Source organism: Serinus canaria, chromosome 3 (assembly GCF_022539315.1).
Source record: "Serinus canaria isolate serCan28SL12 chromosome 3, serCan2020, whole genome shotgun sequence".
NCBI classification, from domain to species: domain Eukaryota; kingdom Metazoa; phylum Chordata; class Aves; order Passeriformes; family Fringillidae; genus Serinus; species Serinus canaria.
In genome coordinates, this window is record NC_066316.1 from 36,768,387 (window position 1) to 36,794,211 (window position 25,825).

At 43.2% G+C, this 25,825-nt stretch overlaps 1 protein-coding gene across 1 annotated transcript in view; it reads right to left on the bottom strand.

Moving 5' to 3' along the window:
• KIF26B (kinesin family member 26B) overlaps nt 1-20,466 on the bottom strand; it is a 275,199-nt gene extending 254,733 nt beyond the window's left edge. Inside the window, exons 1-2 of the mRNA XM_030236166.2 lie at nt 19,829-20,466; nt 19,172-19,573 (exon numbers count right to left, since the gene is read on the bottom strand). Coding sequence (XP_030092026.2) covers nt 19,172-19,573; nt 19,829-19,891 — 465 coding nt within the window. The 5' untranslated portion in view covers nt 19,892-20,466. The remainder of the gene's footprint in view (nt 1-19,171; nt 19,574-19,828) is intronic.
• Between the last annotated feature and the right edge of the window lie 5,359 nt (nt 20,467-25,825).

Genomic DNA, 25,825 nt, shown 5'->3' on the forward strand with positions numbered 1-25,825 from the left:
GTAACACAGTTTGTTCAAGGCCATCCGATTTTTCTATGCCGCTGTAAAAACATTTTCAGCTTCCATGTAAAAGTTTAGGAACTATTCACTGTGGCACATTGCTTTTTGTCATTAAAACACAGGTCCTGGGAATCACACTGTCACACAATCTGTGACTGTGGCAAGTCATTTCACTCCTCCATGCTTTGATCTCCAGTCGTATATCCCCCAGGGCAGACAAAAGCCCACAGGATAATTCATTAATACTTGTGAATTATTTGGGTGCACTTTGAAAACTGAACTAATGTATTTATTACTAGAAGTTATCCCAATATTTAAAAAGTCTTGATGCATTTTGAATAATTGAACTGTCTGAACGTGGAAAGGCTCCTATTAAATATGATTCCCTTTGCTACAAGGAGGCAGCTCAAAAGACATTAGAAACTGACAGCAACAAATTGAAACTTGGGGTGGATTTTTCTCCTTCTTCTCTGGCCATTTCTTTCTCCATTACACATGCTCACCAAGGTCTCACAGTTGCAAGACAGCAGCCACTTGTGGAATCAAAACACCACCAGTCAATTTGGCCAGCAAACCCAGGCTACCAGCCTCTAGAGGATTTACCTAGGTAAAAAATGGGTACCATATTCCTTTACAGGTGTGTTCCTGCAGTGGTGGGAGAACCAATACCCACTCAGAGAGGGAAAGCCACTGTCAGGGCTCATTTCTACCTTGCCATTCCCTAGTTACTCTGTTGGCCCAAGAGACATTTGCAATAAGTAAGCTTTGGTATTTGTGCCTTGAAACAAACCAGGCTAGACCAAGTTCAGAACCATTTGAAGTTAAAAGGATACTTGCTCAGTGTCTGGCAGCCAGGTTAGTCCCATTATCTCTTTAAAATTTGACAATTAGAGGTATGGTTTTATTTTTACCAAGAGGGTTACTCAAAGAAACTTTGGGTCTTTTTTGTCAGTTTTCAAAATAGCTGTAATTGTTTTAAAAATTTTAAAAAGAGGTGAAGCTGAGACAGTTACTGAGTGTATAGGACAGAAATGTTAACAAAAGGGAAGTGCAAAGGAATTCAATCAATGTTTACTCTATTCCTAGGATTCCTCCAACTTGATTAAATACCTCTAACAGGGAGAAGCACCATTGTATTGTACTAAACCCCAAAGTATGACTGGTAGCAACAGCCAAGGGACTTGAACTTAGTTTGTTTTTTTTTTTTCCCCACCACAGCTGAATTAAGAGAAAGACAATTAACAGCACAGGCTTGAAGCCCTGAACAGCACAGGGACATGCTCTAGAGGAGCTTAATGGCTCACTGCCTGTGCTGACCAGAAACAGAGGACCTGGACAAGCCCCATGCACCTGTTGCCACACTCCCTCCCAAAGGCAGGCAGAAGGCTGTTTAGCCACAAGAAAAACAGATCAAGGTAAAGACATGTACAACATGCAGATCTGCATGTTGTACAGCTGCAGAAAAGAAGCCTGCTGTGTTGGACTGTCTGGTAAGGACACCAGTATAGCCCAGCACAAACACCTTGGTCTCAGCAGGGTTAAATTCCATCTTTTCAGCAAGTGCAGGGGGAACTCAGATGTGTCTGTAAGAGCCATTTATGGATTTCAAGCACCTTTTTCCTTCTTTAGACTTTCTTTGATTAGATGATATATAATCCACTGCTTGTCACTGCAAGTGATCACACACAACCACACATCAGTAGAGCCCAAAACACTACATTTAAACTGCTGCTGTCAATACTGCACTTGCCCATCTACTTGCACTTGCCATACAAATTCACTGCCTTCACACCAATTCGAAGGGTAGGCATTCTCATTTAAATTGATTGTCTATCACCTTAAAAAAAATAGAGACCAAACAAAATACCATGAGGAATGCTAGCAGAAGTGTAATAACTAAGACTGTAGTTTGTGAAAAGGCTGAGGTTTTCCTCTCTAGTTACAAGCACGTTTTTTCATCAGGCACTCATATACGGTAGGGAAAAGAAAAAAAAATTTGCTTGCCAGTGGCTGTAAGTAGAATCATAGTGCTTGTGTATAGTGATATAAGATGAGCAGTCAGCTGAGTGTAAATTTGGCTCTAAAAAACACAAATACCTCCAGACTGAAAGAGACCATAGGTGAAACAAGGTCTGATTTATTAAGCAGCATTTAATACATTCAGCTCCCTTTTTGCCAGTAACATGAGCTTGGGGAAGCATTTGATTTTGCCATGTTAGCTCCTTAACAAGTTCACCAAGAGATTAGAAAAGTAAATGCTGGCATGAGACAGGGCAAGAATGTGCACTTGATAGGACAGGATTGAAAAAGCAAGGGCAACAGGGGTACAAGAAGCTGTGTAATATCTGGCCTTGTAGATGCTCATCATTTCATTGCATGAGCCCCAGAACAAGTTAACACTGAAGTCCACCCTGCTTTGAAGTGGAGGCTGGACTAAGTAACTGTGAGCTTGGTTTTAATTTTCCATCTGGGCAAAAGAATTACTATGGGGGCTATGGAGGTACAAAAAAAGTTGTAGGTTTATTAGCCCTGCGCTTGTTTATAGGCAGATCTACTTCTCATGCAGCCAATTCAGCAGGCTGAGGTTAGCCCTACAAAGATTTAATTGTGCCATGCCACCCCAGTTCAGACAGCTTGTTCAAATTATTGCCTCTGATGTTAGTTGAGAGGTGCTCTTTGATAGCACCTGGTGCACAGAGTGAGGCCTGCTTTCAGATACCTACACACACACTGCTCAATTCCAACATTCAAAGCTCTTGCTTACACATCTGGTGTTAGTTACTCATGTGTGAGCAAGCTTGCTAAAGACAACACTGTATTCCCAAGGTCCTAACTTCATTTAAAACTGGATTTTCATTGTTCTATACCACCAAGTGAAAGACTTGGTGGTATAGAACACTAAGGCTCTGGTAAACACCACTGTAGAATCAAGTCTAACATGCAAAAGAAAATACTGTTATGACAGTATTGCCCACTGTAGTACTCAATTCATTTAGTGCTGTTAAGCAGCCCTGTTTACAGAACAACCAAACCCACTGTGGTTTGCTGTAAGTTGTAAGAAATTCACAGCAACTCTGAAAAACTAGTCAAGTCAACAGATTTTGGAATAACTTAGCCAACCTGAAAACGGACAAGACTCTTCGCGGTAAGCTGCTTTCCTTGAAAAATCAATAATGAGATTAAAATGAAAGTAAAGTGAAGTGTGATCTGTTCTTTTTTACCAGCTCCTGCAGACCCTGGCTGCCAGGCAACACAGCAAGCCATTTCCTTAGGGTTAGAGTTAATTGCTATAATCACAGAGCCAGCAGCAATCCTGTCCAGGTGAGCTATTAGTTAGGGAAAATAAAATTATCAAAAGGGAACAGAAAATGGGGTAGAGAGGTTAAAAAAGCATAGAAGTTTTTTAAAGGGAAGAGGTATACAGTATGTTTCCTGGTTACAGGAAGAGAAACAGCAGTATGTAAAGAAAGGACAGAGCCATAAGCCAATTAGCAACTCTATGTTTTGGGGGCTGTAACAAGTCTCAGACTGCCTGAATGGATCCTTCAAGAGACAATGATAAAGGGAAGCACCAAGGCCAGTATTGCTTCACCCAAGAGAAAGGTGGCCTTTAACAAACACTGGAACAACTACAGATGCATTTCACCCTTTTTTACACCCTGCCATTTCAGAGTCACTACAGCTGACAGAAACACTGATGGGGTCTGGTGCGGGATACAGTTAACAATGAGCATAATTATTTTCCAGTTAATTGTACGTGGACTGCAATGTGTTTCCCATGGATTTTCTACCTTAATTCCCATGCTGGTCTCCAGCTCTCTTACAGCATGCCCCTGGAGGTCTGACACAAAAACAGTATTATAACAGAGCACGCAGGTTGCCACAGATGGTTCAAATTAAAGGCAGCCTAACAAGCCATTCCACAGACAAAGAGGCAGCACATCCAGCACTGCCCATGGTGTCTCCAAACACCTCCCTCGGGGGACACTGCAGCACTGACACCCAGCTTACCCACCAGCCAGAGCTGCAGGGCAGGACTTTAGAGGCCAAGAAAAGCACATACATGCTACCCAACACAGGGGTTGACTTTGGGGAAATTATTCCTCTGCAATCAAGGCAGCCACCATCAGAAGCACCTTAAAAGACCCTCTGCTGCCTAAAGGGATACGCAACATTTTTATGAAACCCGGCAACACGTAGTGGACTCTGGTAGGCACCACAAGAAATACATGAAGACAGTTTTGAGAAACTCTGGAGAGCTTGTCAAAAATAGCTTCAAAAGTAAAGGCTGTTAGAGCAGCAACATACATTCCAACACTCTTTAATCATGGATGATAAACTTCAGTATTACCCTAAAAAGTTGCTATTAATGTAACAGCCAGAGGAAAGAAGGCATTAAACTATTAACCCATGATAGAAAATATTTTTATTTCTTGTTCTTAGCGTGGGTTTTTTTTCTGAGAGATGAAACTTTGTCAGAAAGAGACAGTGAGATCAATCCATAGAATTACAATAAAGCTTTAACCTGGTTTCCCAGTCACTTGGCTAAACTGCAGACAACAGTATTTCAGAGTGAGCTTTTTGCCTACTGTTCTCAGGGTTTCAACCCAAGGCTCATGGGGGTTACTAACATCATCTAATAAATGCCTCATAAAGATGCTTATGTTTGGATCAGAAAGGATGGAAACAAAAAATGTATAGGTGCCCTTTTTTTGGCTCAATGAGTATCAATGACAACACCAGTTAAAGCAATACAATCCTCAATGAAGACAAAGAATTAAAATCCAAAAACTAATATTTTTGCAGTTTAAAACTTGTGAATAATGACAGTATAAAAGAATGTCTAGGGAAAGAAAACAGAGATGGAACACATTTGAGATATCATGTAAGCCAATACAAATTGTTACTTGTAAATTCTATACATGTTCTCATGACAAACTTTACAAAAAAGTAGAAAAACACTTACACAAACATTCACTTTTCCACTGAAAAGAAAAACACTGAAGAATCTATTCCAATTAATGTTCTAACTAATTAAATGACAAAGGCCTCCTTTTCTGTTCTTCTTGATGCAGTTTAATAGCATTTATATGCTGTCAAGTCTTGCATCATCCATTTGATCTCTAGAAAGGCAGAGAGGCAGGCAGAATACAAAACAAACATTAACAAATACTACATGAATACAAAATGCCTAAAAGCATGCCATTCACACCCGCAAACAGCCAAGGACAATTAAATTATTCATAGACATGAACTGTCCGAGGTAGGAAGAAAGAATTAATAAACACACCCTTGAAAAAAATCACATAAAACACACTTAACCCCATTAGTAATTTTGTTGTTGTTGTTGTTAAACTAGCAGCCAATTTCTGGTACCAGACAAAGAATCAGAAGTCAAGGTCTTTCCAAATAAATTTTTGTTATACCTGGGTAATTAGTTACAATATATTCAACTGCCATATTCTAATTCCTTTAAGGCTGACAGCTTTGAAATGCAAACCATAAGTCCCTTCTCCCTCTCTGTACAGAGTCAGAAAAGCCAACACCTCCTCAACACAGAACTGCTGGAGAATGGGATGACCAACATTAGCAAAAAAGGGAAAAGTCTAATAGTCAACATCACAAGCAGGTAAGAACTCTGGACACCATTTTATGCAACTAATAAGTTCACCACATTACTCTGCAACTCTTCTCAGGTGTAAAAACAGAAGAGGCAAACATTTCACTCAGATGAGATCTATGTACATACTTTGGTAATGGGCACGTTGGTGTGAATACTCACAGTTGTGTGAAATCCTGTGAGCATCTTAATGTTACAAACCACCTAACCACCTCTAAGAACATCTGTCCTCTTCCACCAAAAGATTAAAAAAGGTCTTTACCTATGGAAAATTAGCTGGGCAAAGTCCCATTCCACATCGCCAGCAAATATTCAACATTTTTACTGAAAGCCAGCAAGACATACAGAAATAGCCCGAGGGCAAAGGCTAAAACAGCAAGAAACTAAGGGCTCCAACAATGAAGCAACAATATAAGAGAGCTACAGCAGCAGGGTGGAGCAGATAGCAGGAGACAGCCATCAACACCACAGCAGGGTGGTGGGACAGGACATCCATCCTCACCTCAGCTGCACCCAAACTCCCTGTCAGATTTCTGCACGCCACCAGGAAGGCAAACTTCGGCTAAGGTGCTTGTTAGTGTAATCCAGTAGCTAAGTTTTGTGTAAGTGCTTAGTCCTTCTGGCCAGACAGCTGCTGCTGCATCAGAGGTTATCATTTTATATCCTTGCAGGTAAATTCACAGCAGCTTAGAGGCCTGAAGCTTGATGTATTGGCTGGAATTAAGAAGAGGGGGGAACTTATTGGAATCTTTGTGTACTGGGAATATATGCTAACTACAAAAAAATTGCCTATTTTTTTTCTAGGTTGGCCAGAAATTCTACCCTGATCTCAAGAGACCTTCCCATCAAAGCTTAAATTACCAGAGTTTCAATGATAAGTTATCCTAGAAAATCAAACCCAAACAAGTGTGTTGAAGAAAGGCAGAAAGCAAGTCTGATTCTTGTCATGAATCAGTGATGTCCAATGATAACTGGAAACAAGGAAAAGATGAGGCTTTCCTTCAGTGCAAAACAGATTTGAAAACTATCTCACTGCCTTTTGAAGACAGTAATTACGACTCATCAAAAAGGAAAACAATCCAAGCTTTTCCCTTTTCCAGCCACTGCAACCTCTACTAAAACAGCCACAAACAAAATAAATCAACAAAACCAAACCATGCTTATTATTTACTTTTAATTATACATGTGTCTGGTCAAAAAAACAGAATAAATAAAACACATTTCATTTTAGGTTTTTAGATGTAGAAGACCCACCCTTTACCCTGAAAGCCATTGTACCTATTTCAGAAAGCTGTACATCTAATCACAGTGAGAGAACACCAGGAGTTCTGCAAGCATTGCTGCAGAAAGTGCAGGAAAAGAAATCTATAGGTACATAAAGAGAGCAAACTCATATAAAAGCTGCACTGAAGCAATGAATCCTATCCTCTCATTTCGTATGGAGGTGGGTAAATAATGGCACAACAGAGATTTCATTCATGCAGAGGTCTAGGGTATGCTGGGAAGTCTCAATGTGACAATTTGCTGCAGATGCCTGCTTAGAGGAGCCATTTATCAGTGTCACCCATGTGCATTACTACACACAGCTTCCTCAGCAGCCTGATTCCACACCAGCTTTCCACATAGCACACTCTAGTCCTTGATATTTCAGGCACAGAAATAACCCTTATCTAGGCCTTAGCAGTGTGTGCTTATTGAAACAATTTGTATTACCCAGAGCACATGGGTTTGGAGTAGGAAAGCTACAAAATTTATTTCCTTTGCTGATAAAAAGAACAGCAAATTAAGAGAAGTCACAACAGTTTCCCTCCTGCTCCCTCTCCTCTTTATAGCCCTGTTTAGCTCATTGCTTATAAACAGCTAACACAAGTATTCCCATCAGTAGTGCTGACTCCTGGAGGATACAGGCATCTTGGATGTTTCATCTCTTGTTATACTTAAGTGGAATATTAAACAGGCAAGACAGTAGCAGACCAGGCTAGGAAGAACCAAGTAACTAGGAGTGACAAAGAAGGATGGCAATTTAAAGCACTTCAATCTCTAAAGTGCTTCATTTAAAGCCATCAGTGCCAGTGCACTCAGCCTTCATGTATACCCCCCCTCACCTTCAGCTGTCCTCTCACACCTCAAGTCTATTCTACTCTGCTTTTAAAAGTATTAACAAGTACTGCTACTTAATATCATGCCTTAGAGTGTCCACTACAATAATACTACAGCATTAGTAGGCTTAACACCATAAGAATTCAAATTAATCTGGAAATCAAACATTTTTCCCTTCAGAGGCAGGCACAGGGGAAAAAAAGCAAGACTGAATTCATTCTTATTGCTGATGCACTAAAACATACATCATTTATTTGTTATGCTGGGTAAAATTGCTAGTGCAATGAACTGAATTCCTATTTCACACTAAGTCTCAAACTGACATTATGGAACATAGATGTCTTTGTGACTGGTAAACAAAAGAAACAAATCAATTAGATGTAAGAAAGAAAAGCCAGTCACGTCTTTAAATCACAGGATATACCAGCACCTTAGCCTTTGGATAAAAAACAACTTTCAGTATGAAAAATACCCAAGTGCATTAAACCAAAAACAACCTTGAGTTAATGTTTTCTACTCTTCTAGCTGCTTGCTAGTTTCTATTTTAATAAAGAGAGACAAACTGAGAGACAATAAATTTTAGGGATAGCTTTTTTAAGGAAAAACAGAACACAACCTCCGTATGCATAATTTCTGCAAGACTTTAAAGTGAGCCCAGGCTTTTACATAACACTGTTTTTTTACCCATTTCTCCTTGCTTCCCAAGCATGCCATCTGTCCCATGCAAGCAGTGCTGCTTTGCTGCCTGGACCAACTTCATTCCCCACTTCATTTCCATCTCCACACCTTGTATTCTTCCTCTCATATTTCTCCCTGAGCCCTTTCTATACTCACAGCTGCTCATATCTTTTAGGACACTAAAATGTATTGGGCAACCTGCTTTAAGTGCCTATCCCACTCCTTGAAACTTTGAAAATTGTTAACAGTCATTATGAAGCCAAACACTGAACAGTTCAACAGTGGGAGGAAAAAAAACCAACAAGAGAGATGTGATCAAATACCTGTGACAATTAAGCTCAAAGAGCTTACAAGAAGCAGATTCCAAATGTTCACTTAAAATGAGAAAGCACTTCAGTGAGTTGCCTGCCCCATCTCTTATTTCTCACCAAACAGCCTCTTTGCCAGAGCACTGAAATCCATGACTTTACAAAGATCAGCTCTGTAAAATCTTGCAGAGCCTTGTTTTCAAGGTGATGGAGAAGGCTCCCAAAAGCCAGTTTCTTCTCTTACCCACCATAATTTCTTTCACCCATCTCTAAATCAAACCCAAAAGCCAGAGAATTTTTGTAAAATCCATTATTCAGAAATGGATTTGACACACAGGAAAAAAAAAAGAAATAAAAAAGAAAGGAGTCTTATTAGACATACTAAAAGTACAGCTCTGGATTTAGGCTTACCACCCATGCTGCAGAGCTGCTTACAAAGCTATCATTAATGGCCTTCCAGCTACCCATCATTTTCCCATGTTCAGTCTGCCCAGACAGCTAGCTCTTCCTTTCTAACAAATACCATTTTAATTGCACCTCCCACTTGCTTAGCCTCCTCGACCTCCAGTAAAAGCCATCTATGGTCTAACAATCTCTTAAATCATACAGCACATACAATATGCCTTCCTGCTAGGTTCACACATATGCAGGCTTATTGTCAAGAATTTCCATTAGAAATCCAGCAGCAGATGAGATGAACTGACAGATTTAGGGCTAATGAGGAGAGAAAAGCAAGGAGGGAGTGGAAAGGGAGAGGTAAATAGCAAAGAATATATTTGTGTATTGTAAATGCCCCTGTCACCAAAGACTTGATTGTGCCTTTCTGGTGCCAGGGCTTCTCCAGTCCCAACACCTCCCTCTGAGCAACAAATGCCAGCCACACAGCCTCAGCCACTGTTAACTCTTCCTGTGGGAATGCTGCCAGCAATCTCAGCATATTAACCCTGGGAATACTAACATGATTTAGAGGACTAGTTAAATTTTAATGATACCATTAGGAAATAGGAAAACACACGAGCCACACTCCCACTTTGGTGCATTTGGCTTCTGGATAGAATATTAATGTTTTTCTTTGCCCATCACTACTAGATGAGTAGTGAAACTAATAGAGAAATGAAGAGTAATGACTTCTATCCTCACTGTTCAGCACCTGCTTAAAGCTAAGGCTGCCTTATTGCCCACTAAGCTTTCTGCTGGAGTCCATCAGGTGGATGGAATAAACAGGTAATTCTGTCAGCATTTAGCACTTAACAGGTCAGAGGTTCATTTAGCCAAGAGGCACAGAAAAATAAAGCTTTCCAACTGAAATAGTAGCATGGAATCATCCAGACAATCAGTTAGCAGGAATAAGTCTACTCTCCTGAATAACTTCAGCATAATGAAGTCTGAGTTTGGCTTTGGTAAGATGGGAGTTTGCCCAGGTGACTTAAAGGAACCAGGACAGAAAGATGCTGAGGCCAGTTCTGCTCTGCTTTTAATAATGAACTCCAAGCAACCACCCTCTTCAGCACTGCAGGAGTCCCTCTCATATCTTCAAGTACACCTGTGATAAAAGGAATGGAAAATTCCCACTAGGACAACACAGAGGCCCACTGAGGATTTGTATTCCTGAATCCTCATTCCTCTACAGTGAGTTTTGAGGGTGGCAGAGAAAGAGGGAATGAAACATGCACAACTCATGGAAAATTAACTCCATCCTGAGGCAGGTCTCCTTAGACAGTTCTGAACAAAGTTGAAACCCCCAAACCACTGTGAAATTTCACTTTTTCTTCAGGAAAAGAAAATATTTACTGTGGTAGATATCAAAGTCTCCTTTCATTTGCTTTTCCCCAAACATTCATGTGAGTAGAATTTTGTTCCAGTGCAAATCTGTGGAATAGAGAAGCTGTTGTGAATACTCAGGTGCAAGTAAATGATCATGTCAAACTATATATGATTTAGGGAGCATAGGGAAATAGAGTAGAGGCTTGTTATTAATAGATCATAAGAAATCCACAGGTCAAAACACATTTGTATGGAACAAATACATATAAAGCAAGTTCCACTTGAAGGCAATTTGGAAGCCAAAACACAGACTGTATTCCAAATTTAAAATTTTCCTACAGAAGAGGAAGCTAGCTTTCCTAGAGCTAGATGGATGTTTTACATCAGTCATATTGCACTGGATACAGATATCCTCCATTCAGCATTTACAGTTCCTTTGACTCATACTACCAGCAAGAAATTTAAAGTGTTTTCCAGATGCACACTCAATTGGGCTTGGATTAGCTTTTAGTAGAATAAAGTAATTTTTCAAAGACATTTGACACTTTTTTCCTGAATCACAAAATCTATTGAATAAGATCATGGACCAGACACTAACAAAGCAGATACCACATGGCCTGTAAATTAAGTTTTCTTATTTGGAGAGCAACCAAGTGAGAAGATTCAGCCCTTCTTTGTTTAATAGAAAGGTGTAACAACTTAAAACATGCAATACAAAAATTTCATATTAACAAGTGCTTTATCTAGAAGTGTCCATTTCCTTCCGAGGAAAGGCTTTTGTTTTCTTGGTGAATTGCAAACCAAAACTAGTTTAACATCCCATTGGTTTCCTCAGGCCTCTTGAGTAAATTTCCCTGGCAATTTATTATTTTTAAACCCACAAACACTACTTCCAAATAGAGTTTCAGACAAAAGTTAAGAGAAAATCAATCTGAAGTTTCTTCAGAATTAAGTCTTTTCTCCTTCCTCCCAAAACCAGAAAATGTCTTATGTAAAAAAAAAAATCAAGAACAACCACATATGAAGTGATTTATTAATACAGATTAAACAGAAGATCCTTATGGCAATGTGCTGGTTTCAGCTGGGGTAGAGTTAATTTTCTTCCCAGTGGCTGGTACAGGGCTGTGTTTTGGATAGCATTTTGTGCTGAAGACAAGTGGAGTGATGGTGTTTGTCTTCCCCAGTCACCCTTAGGTGTGATGGGGCCCTACTCTCCTGGAGATGGCTGCCCACAGGAAGTAGTGAACTAATTCCTTGGGTTTTTTTGCTTTTGTGCATGGCTTTTGCTTTCTCTATTAAACTCTCTTTATCTCAATCCATGAGTTCTCCAGCTTCTACCCTTCCCATTCTCTTCCCAATCCCACTGGTGTGGGAGACAGCAAGTGACTTCCTGGGGTTAAACCATGACAGACAAAAATAAACAAACAAAAATAGAAAATAAACAGTTGAAGACAAAAATAATTTTTAAGAAGTATACCAATTCTGAAATAGTAAGTAGTTTTTAAACAGCCTCACTCTGCAGTATTATTTTAATTAAAATAAATTGAATTCTGACACAGCAGCAATAAATTCAAGCTGCAATTGAACAGACCAATTCCTTAAGACTGATTCTTTTGTATAGCTGGTACCATATTTTCTTTTGTAAAGTAATCCCTGTATGCTGTACTCCAGTTACAATGGAGGCTACAGTTGGATGCATTGTGCTGCTCTCATCAGTAGCTTTCTCAGATCACTGGCTCCTTGCATCTGCTGCTGTAATAGCACATCTAGTCACTCCCTGATCAAAAGGATCTGAGTTTAGAAAGAAGCATTATTGAATGTGTTTGAACTATCTATCATTTTTATAAGAACTAAGGCAGGGAGCAATCACTGTGTATTCACACAGGAGACCTGCAGTGATGCTAACTTATGACCTTCATATGGAGAGGATAAAGGAAAGGCACGTGGGAAGCCCACAAGGGGCCAGGATGTCTTAGACCTGCTCTGCCAGAGCAGCATGCCTGCTGCTTTGAAGGCACACAAGTATTCCTTGGTTAGAGCCATATCATACATGGAGCTGCGGCCTAAATTAAATCCTACTGATTTTCCCGAATTCCCTCACTAAGGTCAATTTCATGCAAGTCACTAGTCTGACTAGGTTCAGATCCATACTGAAGAAACAGTCATGTTATACTAGGGAAAGAATTTTCAGATTCTGGTGTGTTTTGCAGAGTGTTTCAGCCTTTGTGACAAGTTCAAAACAGTTCAGTCAATTCTCCCATGCTCTATGAAGTGTCTTGTGTTGATCTAATTTTACTTGAAGAAACTTCAAACATTCTCTCATCAAAATACTAATCTACATTGTAAAATTTTCTGAGCAGGAGAGTGGAGGGAAAAGAAGCATTAGCAGATTCATATCCTGGTTGTAGATGACACAAGATATTACAACTGCACAAAAAAAGTCTGGTCTGTACTAAGTTTGATTATATATCTCAGGTTTCAAAGCCAGAGACAAACACAATTCTCAGCAGCTTCACTAGGCTCATAGTTATGAAAAAGAAAAAAAAGAACAAAACCAAACCTGGTTTAATGTAGGAAGATTGCATAGAAAGTAATTGAAAATAAAAACGGGCAGCACAAGTCATTGTGTTCTCCTAAACTTCTAAACTTTCTGCTCTTAAGATACTACTTTATTAATCAGGGGATTGTTACAAATTACAGCTTGCTTAATTCAAATTAAACACACAATCTTCTTTTCTGCAACTGGGATACTTTTGAATTGCAGCTTCAACAGATACTGTGGGCTAAGGATTATTTATTCAGTGGCAGGAAGGGAAGGTGTATGCTTGTTTCCTCCATTTTAACATCAATGCCTCTCAAGCCACAGATGACACAAGTAAGATGTAAACTAGCAATTTAACTTAGAACATCTCTCGTGTTTTTGACATGCAGACCTCATGTCACAGAATGCTGCAGCTCTGACTACATCATTATGTAGAGCATGACAGTCAAGTTTATTGTGGTGCTGCAGGTTCAGTGCTTGGAAGCACCCCAATTACACTATGTCAAAGGCTATGTGCTGCTGATGTGGCAAAACCACCGTGTCTTTCAGCCCTGCAATGTTCTAGTAATCTGCTGATGCCAGCGTGACTCCCATTACATGCCCATGGCCCACACTGGTAATGTGTGACATTTTTTCAAACACCATCTGGGAACTCAGATGGGACAATCTTTGTTCCTTTTCCCCTTCCAAAACTATACACCAAAGTCCTACGCTTATTATGCAAGATTGCTGTGGATGGCGTAACATTTACTTCTAAGGAAATGTAAGACTATCTGAAAATACAAGGTGACTTTGGACATCAGTGCAGCATACATGGCATGTATAAAACACCTTGAAGACATTTTATCACCTAGCATGAAGAGGCCAAATAAAGACTCAGCATTGACTCTGTATTTCTGAACACAATGTTTTCAGATGCACAGCCAACTCTTTGTACAAAAAAAGAAAAAAATTTCCTCCTCCCTAGAGATTTACTTCATCAATACTTCCCTCTTCACTCTCAAGAGCTCTATCTGTGGTCTAAAAGTGCTTTCTTTTCTGATAGGAAACATTATAGTTTCAATTCATTAAATATAACTATACGCCAGTTTCTAATTTCCAATGCACTTAGTAATGACAAGCCTTTTTTATCCCATAGAGAAAGCTGCACAGCTAATGGCTTTGACAGCTTCCTAAAGAGCAGTCTTTACCACACAGCATCTTCACCCTTACCTCAAAGACATTTTAAAGCTCAAAAGAAATAGTTATATTATTTCACATGTTGACACTGTGGATTACAGCCCCAAGACTTCCAGCTGCTCCTAGAAAAGGGCTTACATTAATTCATCAGCAGCAAAGGCATATCCATTTGCCTCCTCTAGACCTCTGCAAGCAGCTGTAATTCCAGTGCAAGTGAAGTAGCTCAGCTTCCCAACTTGCCAGGAAGCATACAATTGTAAGAAGATTCACAGAGGAGTTATGCCAAATGTTTGGTATTGTGACCTGTGATGCAACACAAAAGAATGGTTGTTGTTGCCTAAACTTTAATGGAGCTAATCCTTCCAAATGCTGACAAATTACTGCCTCGGGCCATTTAAAATCACATTTCTAATGCAATAATCCTATCTGCATTACAATGAGTTGGGATGAAATGATTAGGTGCCTGAGATTTTTTTGCACAGTGAATTAAGTCACTATACAGACTGGCCGTGCTTGTTCACAAATTAAAGGTCTGGACAGAAATGAAATTCCATTATTCTGCCACTTGCTAAGCTTTGAGGAAGGGTTTATTACTGCCCTGTCTCTACTGGGAATGTTTCTAAAGTAGCTACCAGTTAACAGAAACTATTTTTCATTATATCAGCTTCAGGGCTTTCTTCATTATTAATAATTACAAGTCAAGTCTTTGACCACTGAATGAGAAGACTAATTCAATAATACGTAAGGAAAAAAAAACGGATAGTGCCAGCAAACAGGCAAAAAAACCAAAACAAAACTATACCCTGAATGCCAGTTCCTTCCTTCCCTCTTGTGCTCAGAGGGTTGGAAAAGACATCCAATTCTTATACTCAGAAGCAGAGACTTTTTAGGTAAGGGGAGGTCCACAATATAAACCACCTAACAACATCAGTGCTGTCCATCCTTACCATTTATGGTAGACCCTTACTTCCTGACCCAATCACAATATTCCCAGGCAGCAATTCATGTCTACACACTCAAATCAGCTCAGTTTAAAGGCTGTATTCAGGATTTTTGGAACCATATACTAAGAAGTTTACAACTGTCAGCTCATGAGCATTCTTATTAGCATTCCATGGATTATTAGCACACAATTTGTTACACATCAATATAGCAACTCTTCAGTTGTTAGATGCCTGTGAGGTGGTCATTGAAGACAGGTGATATCACAGGCTTGAATTCAAAGCAAACTGATTTAGCAAAAATTTTGATAAATTTGGGAGTACGATTCCATAAATTTCTATGCTAGAACTTTGTTTGATGCTCTTCTAAAAATATAGCCTAAGAAAAAGCTTAGCATAAAATAAAACTGTACTAGTAATTTGAGATATCTTTATCATCATGCAACATAAACCCCACAAACAACAGGCACCAAAAGTTCCAAGATGCCCTCAGCCACAAACTGCAGTGTGCAACTATATCAAACACCTGTGCTAGTCAATTCCCACAGGCCTGCTTCGCTTGGGGGTTACAATAAGATTTAATTCACATAAAATATAATCCCTCCTATGCACGTAATTGCTGAACATCATTAAGTCACATCTGTACCACAAGAGGAGGAAAAGGAAACAATAAGCTTTTAGCACTATTCTTTTTGCTATTGGCAGGGAACCTGGCATTTTAAATAGTTAAAATAAATTAATTTAACTATAATTATATATTCTTCACCTTTGTGCCTCACAAAAAAAACCACCAAACCACAAAGTTTCCATCCTGTTGATGTATTAGGAGAGAATGTTTCTATTTAGAATGGAAAGCTAAACACTGCAACACTAACAATGGCCTAGTCAGAAGCAGTTTGCTCTAGCTTAAGTGTGGCTTTTTTCTCAATCAAATGAAAAGCTTCAGTACATAGCTTCATGCATAAAGCCTGGTCTGTTTATGAAGCAATTAAGCACACTATTACGCTTGACAGATACATACAAACCTTTACATGACTGCACACTGTCAGAAATATCAATGTAGGTTCACATTTGGATAGGTTACTGCAGATTCCAATATCTCCTACTAGATACACATTAAAACACAGATACTCTCATATTCTGCTTGTTCTGCAACACACACTATCCCAGATGATGAGCATTTCTAAATAAAGCATAAATGGGAAACAGGTGCTACAGACTGTACTTATAATACCATAGTACTAGGCTGTCTTCAACAGCAACAACAGAAAATATGTCAGACCTGGCTGAGTAAAAGATGACAGACATTTTAAATGCTTCATTTAATAGTTCTAATAAAGGAATATCATCAATTTGTTGCGTCCTCAAGACCAGAGTCTTGAGTTGTAGGATGCTTTACAAGTTCTGAGGGAATACCCAGAATCAGGAATATGATCTGCTCCTTCTTCCACTTAATTCGAGTGGCAGGATCCATTCCACACTCAAAAAGCCCCTATTTCCATAGCAGCAAGGAAGAGCAGACCTCACAGAACCCTGAAAAAATGCCAGCTACATTAACACAGTGTGGTTAGACTTCAGTCTGAATCCAAACCAAAGCCAGTTTTCCCCAGACACAAACAGGTTTTGAGAAACCCTGTACATCTCACCCTCAGAAGGGACTCCCAGAGTGTTCCTATGCACACCCAGAGGCAGCTCACAGGCCCTGACTGAACCAGCAGAGCCCATGCCAGCACCTCGCTCTCCTCAAAGCAGACACTGATAAGGCTACCCTATTACACCAGGAAAAACAAACTTTTAGACCACCACCATATACTCAAACCAAAGAAGTCAATGGTACCAGCCATGATGTTTTTGTCCCACATCATCTAGTCCAGAGCCTCACTGCACTGGGCAGCACCAGCTGAAGGCAAAAATCACAAGCCCAGAATGTTCTTAGGAGTCACAAGCCAGAAAGGATGAGAGAAAGAGATGCTTCTGCAATCAGTCACAGCCAGCAGCACCCACCACAGAAAGGAGCTATGTGCCAACTCACAACAAGAGTACCTGAACAAGACTGAGCCTGCAAGTACTATGAAGCATAGCAAATAGGGCAGAGGGTCACCCAAGCCCATGGGGACCACCTTACTTGTACCTCCTCCCTCGCTCCTAAATGCAGATTGGACAGCACTTTTGTCAGCGGCACTCCTAGAGAAGTGGAAGGTTTGGAAGGGAGGCATAAGAAGCGAAAAAGAACATAGGTAAGGAGGCTGAAAGGCTACTGATTAAATCAAGACAGGCCTGTACAACACCACCAGCTAAACTAAGTGAACAGTAGAACAAATAGCAGCAGGAACACCACGGTAGCCTCTCAGGAAGGCTAGGATGGTGAATGTCAATCACTATTGCAGTAAAGGAACCTTCTGCAAACATTTATGTGACTAAAATCAGTCAATTTCTATTTAACACCATGCCTTGATGTTAGTTTCATCCTCCCCTCCACCCCTAGTCTCAGTTATTCCGATGGCTCCCATATCTCTATCAGTAATTTGCCACCCATACTCACAGCTGGTAATTACTGTCATATCTCACAGCCCGAAATTCGATAAGATTTTGGTACAGGCCACTTAAAAATGAATCAACCATGTATTAATGGTTAAATTTACTATTAATTTTGGTGGATCCACCTTTCCCTGTTCATGAATAATTCAGTTAAATCGGCTCTTGAGACAAGGTAACAACCAGCCCTTGAGTCTTTTGTTCATGAGAGCACCAACTCCCTCTCAAAGAGCACATAAATAAATCATGGAGAGTACAACACAACAGCAATACCAGGGACCCTCTCCCAGCAGTCGGCTCTTTTCCATGATACCTCTTTATTGTAACCACTAATGAAAACTCTTTGAAGTGGAAGAGTAAATATTATCATTTGATAGTACCTGGACCCGACAAGGCAAACAAAATTGCATTGTACTACATTCCAGGAGCTGCAGAACCATTCACAATACAACAGTCACAGGGTTGCTATGGAAGAACCCAATGCTTACTATTTTAGTAGCATGAGGTCAGCCAAGGGCTGCTGGTCACTCGTTTAGAGCTGTTAGCCTTAATCTTATATCCACAACAAAAAGGGAAAAGAAAAAAACAGTGTCAAACAAAACAAAACTAATGAATTTCAGAGTATGCCTTTGGAGGTACCAAACACCCCAAGGGAGGCAGAAAGCAGGTTTCCAACTGTATTCAGGATGAGTCAGTTCTTAAAACGTGAGACCAAATGTCAGCAATGCTTACATCCTCTTTCAGCACAGGATTATTCAACCCAGCGTTCAGAGTCCAGCAGCTTCAAGTATTTTCAAGTCTTATTGGGAATAAAAAAATAAAAAAAAATCTGGCACTTCTCTATAAGAGAAGCATCACCAAGCTATCCTTCTGCGTAAAGACACCTGGGAGAACTGGGTTCAATGCCATGGTCTGCCACAGCCTCACTGAGTGACCTTTGGGCTCACACAGCATTTCAACACCTCATTTCAACGAACCCGGAGCTACAGAAGTGTTTCTCCCTCCATGGACGTAGAAACCACTGGCATCAGACCATACATACACACCTCACTACTGAGTTGGCTGCCAAGTCTAAGGATGATTTGTAAATCCATCCTGCAGGAATCAAAGATAGGAAAAGGGACCAGTAACTCTGGTGTAATATTCCCACCCTTGCTTACCCCCACCCCCCCAAAAAAAAAAAAAAAATTAAATAACGCTCAGGAAATAGCACAGAATCACTGTCAATACAGTGAAACACGGAGAAAAGCACGCTGAAAGAACTATCACAGATGCTCCTGAAGCCAGACAGCCCTCCGGAGACAGAGGCACGCTGCTCCACATGAAGCAGAAGGAGGGGATGGAAAAAGGGAACAAGACCAAGAAGGGGGAGAACACAAATAAACCGCAAAGCGCTCGGCGGTGACACCGGCAGAGGAGAGCCCAGGTGGCCGACAGCCCCGGCGGCTGCCGGGGGCCGCTCGGGGCACAGGGATCCCCCCGCCTCCCCCGGCCCCGCGCTCACCTTGCTGCTGACGGGCCCGGGGATGAGGAGCTTCAGCGCCTGCCTCTTCAGCTCCGCCAGGCGGGCGTTGCAGTGCTCGCACCAGACGCCGCGGTCTGAGCCCGGAGAGGAGCCGCTGCCGCTGCCGGAGCCCGGCGAGCCGGTGCCGAAGCCCGGCGAGCCGCCCAGGGAGCCGGGGGAGCTGGTGCCGATGCCGGGCGAGGCGGGTCCCGGCGAGCCAGTGAAGGAGCCCGGCGAAGAGGTGCCGGAGCCGGGGGACGGGGTACCGGAGGAGCCCAGGGCAGAGCCAGCTCCCTCCGGCGCCGGGCGACCGCCCGCCCGGGACTCCTCGTACGCCTTCCGGTACCAGCTCTCGGGGGAGAAGGGGGCGGCGGGCTTGGTGGGAGAGCAGGGGTCGGTCACCTGGAGCGGGAGAAGGAGCAGCGGGTCAGGCAGGGAGGCCCGGCGGCGCCGGCAAGTTTCGCTCGGACGCTCCGCGCCCGCGGTGGCCCCCGCACCGCGCCCGCCTCCGCGGGGCGCCCCGAGCCTCCGCCGCCCCGCACCGCGGAAGTTGCGCGGGGCCGGGGGACGATGGCCGGCAGCCGCCGGGAGGGAGCCGCAGGAACCCCGGCACTGTGGCGACCACAGCTCCGAACCGCCCCGGCGCCGACAACTTACCCCATATTTTCTGCTCCGCGCCGTGACCGCAATCCTCTCCTTATTTCCAGCCACTGAATTCATGGTGGCTTCGCTGGGCGGCGGGAGAATTTCCTACAGGTTTTTCAGTGCGCATCCGAAGGGAATAGCCGGTCCCGGGAAGCCTCCTGCGGCGCGGGCAGGCTTGCTCCCTCCGCTGCCTCCGACGGGATCGCTCAGCCCCAAAACACCCGTCAGTTCTCGGGAAAACGCTTGGGGCTGAGGATCTCTCCCGGTCGGTTTTTCTTCATTGTCTCCCCTTTCATTCCCTTACAACCCATGTTTTCACAAAAACAGCAACATCCAAATCAGGAGCGGTCTCCCCCGATAGGCAGTACAGCTCTCATCCGCAAGTGAGGTGAAGCATCCAAGGTAGCCTTGGGAAGGCGAAAGAAGGAGCGAGAGCCGCGCTCCCCTCAAGCAGAGGCGCTTTCTGCCTCCGCTACAGTGGCAACTTGTTCCCTTCACCAAGGTTTGTAACTGAGTTAGAAGAAATCCTCCAAAAATATCGGGATCCAGGCTCTGGGAGGAGCCTCCGCGCCCCTTGCAGCCAATATCCTCCTGCCCATTTGTGCCTGACAGTTTTGGAAGGGAGGGAGGGAAGGAAAGACCCGGGCTGCGGAGCCCCGTGCGCTCCCCGGTCAGCGGCGGAGCTGCAGGGCTGACGGCGCCGGAGGCTGCTAGCAGAGTGCCAGAGCCTCACCGCTGCTCTGCGCGATGCCTCGGCAGCCGGGAGGGTCCATTTTATTTTGCAGTATTTCTTGATTGACGTCTGTGATTTCCCCTCGTTCTTGAAAAGGGCGGGTGGGTGCGAGGAGGGGGGAGAACCTTGTTGCTTCCACCGCAGTTGTTGGTTAGTTGCCTCTATTCAGGCTTTAATGAACGTGATTTCACAAGTGTTCCCAATCCTCCCTGAATAACTAGGAAAGAAAAGCAAGCTGTATTTATGACAGTCACTGGCATCGCTTTTCCATGTTGTAATTTTACGTGTATTAATTTAACTTGCAGTCAAGGGCATAATAAATTGATCTCTTAACAATGAAATTCTACAGACTTGTGTCCCTGTTAATCTTTCCTTTCTAATTACGATTTCCATTTGCTGATCATGTGTATCTGTTACATATCCCTTTTTATTTCAAATCCTGTAGATAGAAAAAAACATCTCTAATAAATCTTCCCCCTCAAAACGAGTTGGTAATTTTCTCAGAAATGGAGGCAATAAAGAGCTAAATGCCAGCTCCCCTGATAGGATCGTAACATGGATAGGTTGATGCAACTGAGAGGGCAGAACACTCAGGGGACTTGCATCCACCTTCCCAACCTCCTATTGTTACTTCCATATAAATGCATCCTTTCAGCATCCCTAGTATGCCTGGGCCACAACAGCCATGAGGAAACAAAAACAGCCTGCTGAATTGCTGAGCAAGGAATCTCCCAGTGCTTGCATATCTTTACAGATACTCTATCAGTAGTAAAGATGTGTAAAATGCTCTGCTGTGTTTTTACTTCGCTATGTTGTCACTCTGAGGGAGGAACAGCCATTCGTGATGTGTTTACGAAAGCTTTAATCTAACGCTGACACAAGTGATGCCATCCAGGGTAGCCAAGCTGCATCACTAGTGCCCTGTGCATTTACATAGGTGACCCCAAAAAGAGGAACGAACGGGCAAACAAAGGAGGTGCACCCCAGCTGCTCTTGCATGTGAATGGGTTTCACATAAATCCGCATGCGGAGATCCCGTGGTTTGTTCCGTAGGCAGACGTGAGAGGGATGACAAGGTAAGGCAGGGAAACGCCGTGCGAGCCCACAGCGGCACAGAGCTGTACAGCCTCCCCTGGCCCCGCGGTGCTCACTGGGGGCAGTGCTCACACTGCGGTGTACAACTGCTGGTTCTCTGGCCTCAGTCCCGGTGCCGAGCTGGTAGATTTCCTTCGTTTTTCGGCAGACCTTGAATTCCCCAGATGCCAGCTCTGCCTACCTAATCACGTCCGCTGCCGGGGACCGTGGCCCCGAGCGCAGCACCGCGCTGCCGCCAGCGCCGCGGGCAGGGGCGCGCCGGGCCCGGGCGGGACCGGGACGCCGAGCTCTGCCAGCCCCGCGGCCGCCGCTCCCCGCACGGACTCAGGGCCGGGCGGCGGCGACTCGCGGGGCAGAGGCGCACGGCGGCCCCCGGCAGCCCGGGGAGGAGAGCGCGGAGGCAGGCACCGTCCGGCGGGAAGCGAGGCGGGCTGAGTGACCGCCCAGCTCCCCGGCGCCGGCGGCAGGACCCGGGCTCGGGACGGCGCCGCCCGCCGAGTTCGGAGTCCCCGGCCCGGGGCGGGCGCGGGGCTGAGGCGGCCCCGCGGCGTCGGCGGGCGGCGCGCGCCCTCTGCCGGCAGCGCGCGGGAGGGAGCGGCGGCCGCGCCGGGACGGGACTGGGACGGGCATGGCGCTGCCCCTGCTCCGGGGAACCCCCTTGCCTGCGGCTCCTCCGGGGAACCCCCTTGCTTGTGGCTCCTCCGGGCACGGCGGCAAAGGGCTGCGCCTCTCCTCAGGAGGAATTCTCCCCAGGACTGGCTGGGTGAGAGCTCCGGCATCATCCCAAACGAGATGGGTTCATACTCACGGCGCCGGTAGGGTGCCTGCCAGCAGCGCGGGTGAAGGGATGCTGGAGCAGATGGAGTAGCCCAGCAGGACAGAAACGGATGCCTTCCACATGGCAGGATCTTGAGGAGGATGGCTTTCTCGGTCCGTAGCTCACGGCTGAGTTTGGTTTGAGGTGGAGAAGTAAGGTCATGTCTGGTGAGAAGGCAGGACACCTCCAGCCAGGAAATGAAGACCTCAGGACATGGTGAAAGAGAGCTTTGAGCCTGACGAGTCTCAGTGGCAAATTTCCATTTCCTCATGTCTCGCCTTTGTGGGAAATGCTAAGGTGCATTTGGAAAGCATCTCTCGCAGCTTGCAGGTTTATAACTTTGTCGGTCAATACCTCTGTTGCTGTTGCAACAGCTCTCCTTCCTGACAGGTGTCAGTATTTACTGGCACTTTGGTTTTCAAGAAAGACTTTACTGAATTTGAACAATTTTGGAGGCTGAGAGATATTCCAAATTTTCTAGTTTGAGATATTTTGCTGCTGAAATCTTTCCCATTCTCGTTATTTCATGCTGAACCAAGTATGGAACACAATAGTATCACTCCAGCAAGAAGCTCTGCTGAGAACCCTTTCTCTAGCCTAACAATTTTCTCTCTGAGAAGCATTGAGGGATGGCTTTCTCTCTCTCTTTAGGCTCTCTAATGTGGAAGTTGGTTTTGTTTCCTGTTACAAAAACCTTACACTCCATGTGTCACTAATGAAAGATGATTAGCAGAATCACCAACATGCCAATGGCAGGCAGCTCCACAGCTCTCAAGTGCACACATTTCTTCTGTCATTGTAGCCAGTAGTCATGGGAATCTGCCTTAACCTTAGTCCTGGTAAATCATTTATGCTAGCAGTTCAGAAGTTAGACTGATTGTTGTTCTTAATTTGAGACAGAGATGAAAAAATGGGGCTGTTCTGACATTTATGAGTAAATGGACAAGAGCCAAAGCCCTTGGATGCAGGTTTAAGTGTCAGAGGTTCAAGCTAAAGCCAGTCTCAAAGCATTGTGGCTGGATTTTGATCTCAATCTAGGTATGACACATCTGTGGACTGTTATGACCTGTCTTTTAACAAGTATAAAACCTCCCAGTTTCTCCATCATACTGCAGTGTGTTTGCCATTGTGTACTATTTCTCTGCTGCCTTCAGTAGATTTCTTCTGAGTATTTCTCAGTGTGAGTGCAATTAAATCTGACCTAGAAGTTCAGCTTCATCACTCAAATCTGAGATGCTGGCACAAGCCCAGTTCTATCCACAAACAGCAGTTCATAAGAGCTGGAAATGTTGGCTGCATCAAAGAAGTGCTTTGAGGTATTCACATTTTTAATAAATTTCAGGATAAAAAAGGTGACAGCAACTGTAACTTGAAGAGTCATCGCTGCCTGCACAGAAGCTTTGTTTCCAGGTTTGGTGCTAATAAGTTTCAGTATCAGGTCTTACTCACAATTTAAAAAGGTTCCTAGGGGAGATTTGAAATGCATGACAGCTCCAATACTTGCTTAAAGCTGCATATTAATGAGCTGGAGTCCATTGGGGGGACAGTGAGGAAATTGAAGGCATTTGTAGCAATACTGACAAAGAATTAATTGTAAAGATAGAAACAGCTAATTATTAAGAGCTACAAATAAAATCACCAGAACTTTCTCAGTTTGACTTATTTCATCTCTAAAACCATTCCAGTTCTTGCTCTCTTCCCCTTGTCACACTATAGGACCATTTCAGTAAAAAGCAAAGTACTTCAAACACATCAATTCCCTTTATCCTTTTGTATAGCCCCCACATGAGCAGAAGCGCACATCGCCACAGTCTGAGTATTCTGCCAGGTTTATGAATACATGCAGTACAGGAGGAAATAGGCTGGATGGACCAAATTTGTTCTTCTGGTGCTGTAGGTAATGTTCCTTCCATTGTATCTGGGATATACGATGTGTCTGTAGGGTGTTTCCCTATTTGCTCTTGACAGTTGTTGAGCATGATGTCATGGAGAATGAAGGCTGGGCATTTCCTCTGTATGAGCTGTCTGCTGGGGTGTTTGCTATACCACATTTTCTAAATCAGTCCCAAGATTTACCTTGTGTGTCAAGGTAAAAGTAGACTGACTCTGGAAAATAAGTACTTCCTGGTCACTGCTACAGTCCCTAGTTCCAGGTGGTGTAGGGCAGACAGGGAACCCTCCAGGCTGTCCTTATTACAGCTTCTACTTCCTGCTGTTACCTGCAGACCCAAATCAGTCCACTTTGAGCATACCTTTTCCTACAGCAAACAACAGCAGGGTCTTTCTGTGCTCCTGACAGGGCTATGTCTCCCTCTTTGCTAGGTGTAGTCCTTGTGTTCAAATTTGGACAGAGTCTCATTCTGTTTCAAACCAGCTGTCTTTAAAATTCACCTGTGCTCAATACCAGAAGAAATCTATTTTCCACAGAGGACTGTCTATTTGGATTCACTTTGAATGGAATTTTTTTCTATATTTCAAATGTAAAATATTCCATAGATTTTTTTTAGAAACTGCTGCCACACAGCTCTGCCTTCTTCCATAAATCTTTATGTTCACAGTAAAAATCAATGTCTGCTTATTAATAAAATATTGATGTGTTTTTCATAAGTAATAAAGGATACAGTGTCATGCACATATATATACTCATGGAGCAGGGTTGCATGGAGAAGTTTGCAATCATTTTATGCAGTGGGATGCATTGCAATGACAGGCATGCAGCCAATCTTGGTTAAGTTCATAAATTCAAATACTGAAATTTGACAGAATTCCATTTTCTGTTTCTCAGGCAGGATAAGTATTCATTGCAACTCCAGAACTAAAGACAAGCCTGAAAAATTGGGAGTACCTATAAATTGCAAAGCACCAAGTCCTAGCAATGCAGATATTACATAAAACAGCCACAGAGAAAAAAAATCATTGGAGTAACAACAGCCAGCCACAGTCTCTAATGAAGAAAGATACAGGCTGCTTCTTGTCTAGAAACCTTTCTTGCCTCTATGGGCCTCCTGAATTGCCAGGAATTGGCTCTGGAATGCTGCTAGCAATTTTCACTGAGCACAGAGACATAGCTGAAGATATTAAAGGGCAAAATATTTCTTTTAAATGTTCTTCAAAAAACCTTCTAGCTACCAAGGAAAAACTTGTCTTCCAAAAGAATTGCTTTCAGTAAATATCTTTGGGCAGAAAAGGGGAGAAGGTGGTATTAATGGTATTAGCAAATAATAGCATTAATGGAAGGAATATAGGCCAGCACGTGCCAAAGTGAGAAAGCAGGCAAAGGAGGGTAGCAAGTGCCAAACCAGCATGTGTGCCTGCTTCACCCTAGGAGCCAGGGACAGAGGGCAGATGGTGTGGAAGGGGGTAA